Source organism: Pholcus phalangioides, unplaced genomic scaffold (assembly GCF_987345545.1).
Source record: "Pholcus phalangioides strain wild (caught in Gottingen) unplaced genomic scaffold, Ppha-v1.0 ptg000020l_1, whole genome shotgun sequence".
In the NCBI taxonomy this organism is placed as follows: Eukaryota; Metazoa; Arthropoda; class Arachnida; order Araneae; family Pholcidae; genus Pholcus; species Pholcus phalangioides.
This window is the reverse complement of record NW_028301613.1, coordinates 5,549,190-5,560,798: the sequence shown is the minus strand read 5'-3', so window position 1 is coordinate 5,560,798 and position 11,609 is coordinate 5,549,190. Positions and strand designations below refer to the sequence as shown.

The 11,609-nt window shown below is 36.7% G+C and overlaps 1 protein-coding gene across 1 annotated transcript in view; it reads right to left on the bottom strand.

Annotated features, from left to right (window-relative positions):
- Positions 1-519: 519 nt before the first annotated feature.
- Positions 520-11,609, bottom strand: part of Usp7 (Ubiquitin-specific protease 7) — a 54,275-nt gene continuing 43,185 nt past the window's right edge. Inside the window, exons 30-34 of the mRNA XM_089248727.1 lie at positions 11,371-11,418; positions 7,690-7,761; positions 5,623-5,722; positions 2,812-2,986; positions 520-2,009 (exon numbers count right to left, since the gene is read on the bottom strand). Coding sequence (XP_089104853.1) covers positions 2,868-2,986; positions 5,623-5,722; positions 7,690-7,761; positions 11,371-11,418 — 339 coding nt within the window. The 3' untranslated portion in view covers positions 520-2,009; positions 2,812-2,867. The remainder of the gene's footprint in view (positions 2,010-2,811; positions 2,987-5,622; positions 5,723-7,689; positions 7,762-11,370; positions 11,419-11,609) is intronic.

Here is an 11,609-nt window from a genome sequence, read left to right as displayed (position 1 = left end):
GTCATTTAGTGAGTCACTCTGACACATAAGTTTGACACATCAAGCTCCTCACTCATGCTGCAAACGTCTTTCTGTGGTCTGCCAAACCGATGTGTCAATGCCAGGTACAGTGAATTTACTATAGAAAGGGCAAGTACCCACAAGATGTGCCTTTTCTCAAATAACAGTGATTTTCAAACCTCCATAGCAATGAAACTCCTCAAGTTAAAGAAGTGCCTTTTCAACATTGAATGTGCCTACTGAGTCCATTCCTATAAAAACATAAATTTAAAAAAAAAGTGACTTGTGCCCTTTCTGAAATAAACGATTCAATTGATATGGTAAATATAGGGCAGTGCTCGCGACTTGAAAGTTGAAGACCCCCTGTATTAGGATGTCACTAAATAAATGAGTTGGTAGCCCGAAGGCTTTGCGGGAAGTTTCAATTTGGGCCGCCGTGTCTGTAAGGTTGAAGACCCCTTAGCCACACAAACATGAAAACGGCATAAACAACGACACAAAAAAAGGAGCTCCGATCAATCCATTCTCTGAATTTTTTTTGCATAAAAAATGAGCTTTTATTAAAACAACATTGTCTCAAACATTTTATTACATCACAGAAGAATAAGGAAGGGCTACTCCTTGTTTTTTTTTTTTTTCTTTTCCTTCATTATATATAATTTATATATATAATAGCAAAGTGAGCGAGGATTTAACAGTGGGGAGAGAAAAACACAAAACTGTACTATTCCAGAACACGTTATATTTCTCGAACCTCCTGGACACAACATGTGAGAACAAAAAAAAATCAATGCAAATACATGACTATAAAGAAGGAAAAAAAACATTTATAGAAACACTGCCGAAAAGAGAAAAAAAAATTAAACAATATAACTGATAACTTACAGCAACCCTGAAAAAAATAAAAATAAAGTAACTCAGTAACTCTCTCGGAACACGAAAGAGAGAGAGAAAAAACTATATACAAATGATACTTTCCCTTTTCTCGTTACTTCTCCCCTATCATTTACATTCTATTTTGGGTCTCAAAGTAAAAAAAAAAAATTAACGAAACTTTTCTCCTCGAAGATATATTCATAACTGATCTCACGAGTGTAATATTGTTACCAAATTCAAAATTTAAAAGCTTTATAAAATTTACAGTTTAACACTCCCTGATCGACAACTTCTGCAACTAGAAATGTTGGAACCAGGCTGATGACGAATATTAATAGTCTTCGTCTGTCTTTGAAAACGATTCAACATTAGAATAGACACTGGCGATCGATCAAAGCAGAAAAATTAGCAACACCTCCGAAACAAAACCAACAGCTCTATATCACTGGTCACAACTGCATCAATAATACATTACACAACCGGCTGAAAACTAATAATGAAATAATCGATTAGGGAAGAGAAGCTTATCTTAAATACTGCCAGACAGTATTACACTGTATTACGTTGCACTCAACACTTTCATACAAACACAAAATAAAAATAGAGGAAAAAAATAATACCATATGACTATTCGATGTGATTCATACAGGTACCGTTTTTTTTTTTTGAAGCATTTCACATTAACAAGAAATCCCACTAAAGACAATGGTAACTTATCGCATATTTGTAATTAAAAGGAAAAAAACACCCTGAATATACACATCAAATTGCAAACTGAGTCTCCGAATTTTTTTTTAAAAAGGGGGGAAAATATATAACGAGCACCTTTTTTATTTATTTAAAGAGGAAGCGGGAAAAGATAAGGGAGAGAAGAAAAAAGAAAAACGATCACAAATATAATACAAAATATTAAAAAAAAGAGAGAGAAACGGTTAATGCTTAATGTTATGTATAAGCCAGGAGGTGGCAGCAGCAGCGAAAAACAAGGCAGAAAAATCAATTTCCTCTTTTCTTTTTTAACAAGTCTTTTTTTTTTTTTTTTCTCCTTCAAACTCCAATTCTCGAGTCACTTGCACACACACAGTCTTTTAGCTTTTAACGGAAGCTGCTATGAATTTGCTGCTGGAACAAGCCTGTAAAAAACACGTAAAAATTGCATTCATAAGAAATATTTCAAGAGCGTGCAACATGTTGCTCATGCTCAACACACAGGGCGATTACCTATCGCGGGCACTAACGTTTGGTACAGTAGGGTGACTTAAAGACAAATAGGAATCACATAGCAACCCAGGGTGGGAAACACATTCGTCACAATAACAGACGTTTTGAAACATAACGGTAGTCTCTCGGACTGACACAGCAGCTACGGAGATGAGTGCAACAAGAGCCACCTCACAGTCTAGCGATGTCTCATGCACCAGACTAAGTGATCCAGAGGAAAAAATCCAAGGAAGGGAAGAGTCTGGCAACAGTGCCAGTCACTGAATGGGACCACCACCACGGCCAATCCACAACCGTCCAAATGTGTTATTTAGGTGTGCTCAAACATTAGGTTGAAATAGGCTGGAATCACATATGAAGGCGCAGTGGCTGATGTATCTGTCATTTAACAAATGACTGGGCAAGACATATAGCCCTATTAAATGCCCCCCCCCCCACAACACCAGCCCAAATATTGACCGAAAACCTCAAACTTTTTCTGCACAAATGTATTATTGGCTGCTCCAACAATGCCCTCTATCATTTGACAAATGCATTTCTAATGCTGCATTGCTATGTGATTCCGATTTGTCTTTGAGTCACCTACTCCTCCCAGAAGTTTTTATCCAAAGTATAGAGTAAATCACCCCATATAACTAGTGAAGTCACGTTCATACTTAAAATCATTGCAAAGCAAACAATCAAAATTTACAAAAATCGACATTCAAAGTTCACCTTAATTTTGTTTCACTCCCGGATGAAATCCTGCTTCCTCGAGAAAAAAAAATCACCTAGTTATGAATCTTGATAGGCTTCTCCAAATAACTATATCTCGATCGTTTCGGGGCTTTGTTAATATGCTCTAAGCCTAGCCATGGCCTTGGTTGTGTGGAAGATTGAACTCCTCCAGCTGAAAAATAAAGCAATACATTATGTAGATGAATAAGGACGAAAACATTGATCTTTCCAAAGTAACTAATAAGTATTAATCATATTCATGTACAGCAACGGTGATCAACCTTTTGGGCCATTTGAATTCATTTCTCAACTATCTGCGGGCAATAATGAAAATTTCAAATGACATTAAAAGGATCAGTGGCCTCGATGGAAGCATGGGCCTTGAACAAAAAAGGCCTCCAAAACTGAATTTCTAATTACATTTTTGTGATTTTCATCATTGAATTTTACCCTAATTCTTGTATCGCCAAGGCCAGTTTCTACAGAAAGATGATCAAGTGTCCCCAAACATATTCATTCCTAGAACCCCAGGAACTTGTCGAAGTGGCCCTGATTAGGTGAATTTTTCGACTGAATTGTTTCTCCCCCTCCAATTACATTTTACATCACAGAGAACCTGGATTATCGATTTGTCACCAGTTTGAATATTCATGTTTTCATTAACCAATCATCTGGCCAATTAATATTTCCATGTGCTACCAGTAGTCCCCCAAAGCAGAATATTTTGCATTCTTCTGTAACGTCAGTCCTCAGCAAGAAGGAGCCGCCATTTTTCCCCAAAGAGAATCTGAAACCCAAAACAAAACGCTTGGAGATGCCGCCTTGCAAAGCATGGCCAAGATAATACAGTGAAACCTGTACGAAAGGGAACATCAATAGATTAAAAACTGAAATAATATTCTGTATTACATAGAGTTCCCTTTCATAAAGGTGCAGATAAAAGCACTAATCATCGAACAGACTATATTTTGATCCGTTTAAGACAGATTTCCATCTCATACAGTGTTCCTCTTAGACGGTTTCACTATAGTAGTAATAATCCCACACCTTTAAATTGTTCAACTCTATCTAGTGGCGAAATAATAAAGTAGAAGGACGCCTGTGCAGGTGGCAGCAGCTGTATTACGAATTATTTTGTCATATCCATGCGAAAAAGACAGAAAATTGGCATGAGGGCATATGGCGTCGTAGGCACCACTGTTATGTATGGCCATATGCCAGCGGTTCTCAACCTTTTCTGACTAGCCCTTTTCAGTGTATAATTTCTATGGCAGAGCCCTGTTTAACTCGAGCCCTTTTTTAGTATATTATTTATATGACGGTACCATTTGGGACACTTTTTTGTTTGTTTGTCAAATTTATTGATTTACTTTATTGGGCCCGGAGCACCGGTTGAGAACCGCTGCCATATGCCATCATAGCTAGATGACTGGTTAATACATCAAAGTCTGGTATTTAAATTGGTTTGCTACTATACCTTTCAGACCCCTGAGCATTCTTTTTTGGAATTTTCAAGATGTTTTTGCATTTTTGACATTTAAAAAAATTCATAACATAATATTCTTACATAATTACCAATTTTTTAACTTTCAATTTTTTTTCAGTGAAAAAATAATTCATTTTGTTCAAATTTTTTAAGCTAAGATGATGCAGGATGTATTCATCTTTACTAACAATTTTTTCCAGAATTCTATCGTTAAATTTTGTGCAGCAAATCACACTTTTCTCGCAGGCACTTTCTCCTGGAAGCCATCTCGGAAACCCCCCTGAAAGTGCTGCTCTCTGATGAAAGCCCCCAAAGTTCATATATTCACTATATTTCTCACTTGAAATGTACACAATCCTACAAGCAAAGGCCTAACTCCATGACAGAAAAAAAAAACTACAGCGAGTAAAAGCAACCCACACATTTGTGCATGCAGGGTTTGAAAGGGTTATGTTTGGCCTTGTCAGATAGTCTTAAGATCCACATTTGGGCCATGGGTTGAGTATGTATAATGCACAGCTAAGCCTCATTTGGAAGAAGCAAAAAAATAAAGTAGAACTTTGGTTTACGAATGATTGACAAGACGAGCGAACAAAAAAAATTGTTAATAGATTTTCATGCGATAATGAAGGTGTCTCATAATTTGTGTAGTACGTACACAAGACTTCTTGATGAGCACTAGTTCAGGGCTTTGACAAGCACCAGGTTGCCATGGCGAGTAGAAAATCGGTACTGACGCCTAAAATTTCCTACACTTGATTGTTACATTGGAGTCTAAGGATGACACAAAATTTTTTTGCTTCCATTGTAGTGAATATTTAAACATAAGAAGGCAATTAAGTGATGGAAACGTCAGAAAAAAAAGATTTAGGACTGTTTCATGAAGGAAAATCTTGCTTGGCTCCTAGGAAATATTGCTGGCACCTAAATATTTTTTCTAAATCTACGGGACTATTCTGGGGAGCCGGGGTTGAACTATGAGTAAGGTAAGGAAGCACTGGGCTAAGGGCTCAAATCAATTTGATCTGTAAATAGAGTTGGCTAACTAAACTGAAATTTTTAACTGCAATCGATAATTAACCTACTATTAATCTGATTACCCCTAATATTTATTGCCTGGTGAAATAGTTCCCTGTCAAAAAAAAATTTACAAACGTTCAGAAAAAAATTAAATGTACAAAAAATACTATATTCTACTCAAAACAAAGATTACAACAATGTAGCCAATTCCTAATCTTGCACATGTTTAATAAGAGATATATTACTGCAAATCTAAAAACAATGCTCTACGATGAGAAAATTTTCAATAATTTCTAACTCACTGTTATGATGCAGAGGCAAAAAGTCAGTGAGGTTAACAAGGTACTCTCCATCCTCTGCTATGTAGTTAGGCCTGCCCATTACGACGATAGCAAATTTGTACTGAAATCAAGATGGAAAAAATTAATTAATATGGTAATAAACACAATTTCAAACATATTATTTGCTAGTGAAAGTTCAATATACTGTAATTTCCTGTGCATAAAACACATTGGATATCCTTGGGAAAAAAAATTATTTTTTAATGCTCAACGGGAGTTATGATGAGGGAAATGCAAAAATATTCTTTTTATTCGGAAATCTGACAAGAAATCTCTGTCCAAAAATCAAATTTTCACTCCTCCTTCATCGTAACCTTACTCCAGGAAGATGGTCCACGTAAAATGCTGCATGCCTTACCGATATTTCATCCCATTTCCACTTCCCTTTGGAAGAGTTCTAAGAACAGATAGCACAAATCCAAACTATATAATGGATTTACAGTAGTCTCAAAACTTGAAGTCTCTCTTTGTCAAGCACGAGTTTCGTCTCATTTTGTTCTATTTTTCTCAGGAATGCGAGTAACTTTAGTTGGAAAGAGCTCTTGATCTCTAAACTGTTGGATTACCAAACCGCTCTATAGTAAATTTAATTTATAGTGCAAAGAAATAAAAAATATCAGGGCTCCTATGACCCATGTCAACCTCTCTAAATCAGTCTATAGAACTTGGCAGTTGTGTAACAAATTAAGCCGTTGGTAGGCTCCCACTCAAAAATTAAAAAGAGTAGGACAGGGAGGAACCCCCCCCCCCCAGACAACATAATCATGGCATAATAAAAAAAAAAATCCCTAAAAAAAATTTAAAAATCAATTTTTTTTTTCATAGTACTCACTATTTCAGTATCCTGTAAGACTGACTCGAGCCAAAGCCAAATGACAGAAATGATTTGGCAACAAAAACAATTTTTGGATAAAATAAGGTATTAGCAACCACAGGCTGTCTCTCCTAATAATAATATAATATATTACATTCTTTTTTGGGAGTCTTTACAGTCCAGTCTGTCCACTCTCTTCGACAATGCACAGCAAATTATGAAGATGTAAGTTTTTTAAAAATAATGCTCTTTTGAACCCACTTCTAAAAGCACAGTGCAAAATGTGTAAATTGCAAAAAGTCAGATATAAATAAGTCAAGATGGACCAGATGGTTTTACTGCGTAGTCCATCCCTTTTTTTAAAGGATTTGTTTTAAAATTTAGCGCTCAATGTCGTTTTTGACAAATGAAGCACTTTCAATTCTAGCTCTTTGCTGAGCATTGTAAATATTTTTTATGCCTCTGGATGCTCTAGAAATACAGAAGACAATTGAATGTCCGAGTCACAAAACCTAGACTAGGTCTATGCACCTAACTGCTTTGTTGTGCAAACTGTTGCATCACCTATACACAAAATGTGCACCATAATTTTGAACGATGAACGTTACTGTCCAAGACCATGAAGTAAATACAATTTTTTTTTTAACCTGGCAGAAGTTTTTAATCGCTACTATACTTGTTGAACCCTCAAACTAAGCAAATGAAAAATTAATAAACCCCGAAATGGTTCACATACACCCCCCCCCCCAATTACTTTAAAAACGATACAATTTTTGCTTTGGCAGAATCATTAAATTCAAATCTACTACATTTGTATTATTTGGAATTATATCGATTAACCCTCCTCAATTAAAATCAATTATACAAATTTTGTTGATTTTAATAAAAAAGAAAAGTAGGAAAAAAATATATAAAGTAAGACATTTTACCAAAAAGTAAAAAAAAAAATAAGATGAGTGGGAGCCCTGCATTGGGCAAAATATATAGAAGTAGGGCTCCCCACCATTTAGAAAGCCATTCCCCAATACTCTTCGGATAGTCAGAGTTTTCAGTAAACCCGAAGTGATCTCAGTCCCATTCACCTTCGATTGTTGAGACTTCATTGTATTGATTTCAGTGAGCGTTTTCTCTTCTGCAGGATAATTCTCTTCACAGGAAATTACGATAGATTCAAGAAATAATAAAAAACCATCCGAATAAAATTCAGAATTTACCTTCTCAAATTCTTTCTCTGGTACGTCTAGTTTTTTCTGTATCCTCTCCTTCACATTGCTGAAGGGTTCTTTCTGCAAGTCAGAAGTTAAAAAATGGAAGAAATGAGACTGAATAATTTATGTATAACTATTGGATATTTATAATTGAAAACATTGATGTGCGTGGTTCCATGGAACCCAGCACTGCTACCAGAGCTATATTAGTGATATGTTTCGTTCCGTAGACACCTGAGTGCCATTAAAATGTAAGCCAAGACCCCTTCACAGAATTCAGTACGAAATGTTAAAACAATGAGGTTTCCCTCGTGCAATCTCATGCGAACCCCCATAAAACCTCTACAAAGATTCCTGAGGGGATGACATCTCAGAATCACCCGTAGCTCAATTTAGCAACAAGACCTTAACACCAAACTTGTTAGGGACACTAATGGCAACATGGGAAGGATTCCATGAAAAAAAATGCAGCTCCAAACATCACATAATGGGAAACAGAGGCACTGTGCAGAGTGAAAAGGAGTTAGAAAGGCCAGATAAATGAATAATAAAGATAAAATCACAGTGAAACGACACTTTATTCATTATATTCACCACCTTAGAGAGGACATCAACCACCTTCAATATGAAAGCCTTTCTCGTGGAACCACACTTTGCATCCTCGACACAACATTCTCGGTCCCTGCTAGTAAAATCAATGCAATCTCCCCCCATTTTGTGCCACAGACAATTGTAGTCACAACATCTGTAACTGTCTGTTCTGACACCAGTTCCCATTCACTGACCGGCAGAGCTGTATGCGAGCCTGGTTTCTTCAAACTTTTCACATCATTAGTCGATAGAGGGTGTTTCCATAGGTTGAAACAGTTTCTAAATTCTCAGAGAGTGGCCACAGCATTGCACTGGTGGGAGATAAAACAATTTCACCAAGTAATGCAAGACGCATGTTGAACTTAACTGTTCCGTCGAATGTCTTTGCACGTTTATGTCTTTAGAGCCTCAATTACTGATGGTGGTGTTGTCTACTCAGCCATGAATTTGCATTTTGAATTCTCACCTGTGCTTCATTCTCACCAACGTAGACTAAAACAGTGCCCAATTTTCTCCTATACCATGACTTTTGGAACTAAAACTTTCCACAGAATCCTTTTTTCCATGTAGTCATTGCGACACCAAGTTTGGTGTGATTCCAATTGTTACATCGAGCTATAGGTCACTCAGAGCTCGAGTCAGTTTAATTATAAACACCCTGTACAAGGAGATTCAGGAAAATTGTTATTGTTAACAAGCAAATAAACCAGTTTTTTTAAAGATCATTATACTGCATTCAAGATTTGTTGACCATCCCAGATTTATTCTATACGGCAGTGATGCTCAACCTTTTCAGTCCATGGGCCAGATATGGGCTATTTCTGCCACTTGCGGGCCAGAAACTTGTGTATATAAGGTGACCGTATGACCAGTGTTTTATGTGACAGCTCCATCTTTTTATAGCTAATTTTGGAAAGATTTGGCAATCACAAATTGAGATAATTAAAATTAGCCTCCACAAAAAAATTAACACAATTAGCCTCCAGATTGTGACATAGAACGAAACAATGAACCTCTTCACTAATTGTACGAAATAAAATCTTCGCTTGGTATCCAGTCATCTGTATTTTGTACAATTAGCAAAGAGGTTCATCATTTCGTTCTATGTCATCATCTGGAGGCTAATTTCATTACGAGATGCTGCTGAGTTTGGTGCATGGGCGGAAATACGGGGGGGGGGGGCAGCATCAAAGGTGAAGTCGACAGATCTAATGCATATTGTATAGCTGAATCGACATCATCATCATCTTGGCCCCCCCCCCCCCAGACTTCCAAGTCTATCTCCGCCTATGGTTTGATGGCTGTCTAGTGTGCAGTCGGTTCAGCCCAAAGGAACACAGTGCTCTTAGGAAAGAAAATGTCTGTCCTCTGTAGTTTAATGGTAGAATACGTGCCCGGAAAATGCGAGGTTGGTGGTTCGATTCCTCACAGAGGAACGTGACTTTTCTTTCCAATTGTAACATGACAACTTGGGATCTTTCACAAATCTTATTTCTTCAACTCCTAAATCTTTGTTTAGACCCCCAGGATTCGTTTGGCTACTGGAAACCACCCGAAATATCCAGAGTGGAACGTGCACCAGGTGATCTCTCAACAACAGTGATGTACTGATAGTGGAAAGGTGTGTTTTGGCACCACTTGAATCACCATCCACTGAAAGAGTGGACTCTCTTCAAATTGACTGTGGCTTCATTGACATAGAATTAATGATACGGATGATGTGAACAAAAGCGTGCATTTCCGGTCATCTGGACAAGTGGGGTGAGAGCGTTCTAAATTATCGTTTCAGTAATATAATGTGTTGAGAGAAAGTGAACTAACTATGATAACCGATTGTGCAAATATGTTATACTAAATTTTAATATTTAACTGAATAAATGTTCATTTTATAAAGAATGATCCGATTATTTCATTGTTGTCATTTATTCAATGATCAATAATATCCGGTCATCTGTATTGTATACAATTAGCGAAGAGGTTTATTGCTTCGTTCTATGTCACCAACTTTACTTTCCCTTGGCACCTTTTCGGTTGTAATTTGTAATTTTACTTCCTACTGACAATTTTTTTTGGCTGTAGTTAGCAACTTTACTTGTATTTAACATTTTTTTGAGGTAATTGGCGATATCCTATATAGGATACAGATTTCCAGTATTTTTATGAAGGAAATATGATCAGCTTAGGCATTTATAGTGATAATTTACTACTGGAACACCTTCTGTGGGCTGGATGGAACCCCCTGCGATTTGTATTTGGTCCATAGATCAGAGGCTGTGCACCCCCCTACAACTACACCACACATGTACCTTATACACATTCCTCTGCGGAACTTCTAATGAATTGGTACATGTTGGAAGGTGCTTGTAAGTGTTGTGAACTTAACGTAAACTTTGTTTCGATCTAATGCTCGCTATGTGTAATGTGCTGCCATCAATTTTCCTAACTATGAATTAAGTGTAATGATTGAATAATTGTACATTGTAGGACTTCTGTTGCACGACATTTCAATGGGGAGATCTGTTTGCATTTGCGCCTCAAAGTTGGGAACCACAGATAAACAACTTCAGCCAGCCAGCCATCACTGTGGTGGCGTGGGGGTTCGAACTCAGGTCCTTGTGATGCGAGTCCGTCATTATGACCACTCGAGCACCACAGTGGCTTTGCACCCCCTAATGTATAGGAGTTACTTACTTTTTAAAGTTCAAAATGACAGTGGGGGGTTGTTTTTTTTTTTGCGGGGCCATGCACATTTATGACGATTCAACAGCATGCACAGAATGAAAGAATTATAGGATATAGGTGTTGAAATCCAATAATATGCTAAAAAGCAAGTTCACAAGAGCAATGAAAAAACACTTTCTTCTGCGAATAACTAAATTAGACTCTGACAACACAAAATTTTGAAAATTTATCCCAACAAGAAAGGTTGTTGCTAAGTCCCAGTAAAACTGGAAAAAAAAAGATTGCTATAGATGTCTTTCTTTTTGGAAAAAATATTCTTTAATCCTAAGAAATTTAGCAAGTAGTAATTCTTCCCCCCCCCCCCATTTGTGAAATCATGTAATGAATAGATAAAAAAAATTTCAGAATATTTACCTGTCTAATTTTAAGAAGAAACGGGACACCAAATGTTGAAAACACCTCCTGGAAAAAGAAAATTTATCCTGTGATGAGAGGTAAAACAAATTTTTTCCCTACAAAAACAGATTATTTATTCTAAATCAGTTACATTAAATTTAATAAAGTCTACGTTCATTATAAAGACCATGTGTTATAGCAATCGTTCTGTAAGAACAGAATAGTACAAAAAAATCGAAGTTCCAAATATTTTCTAA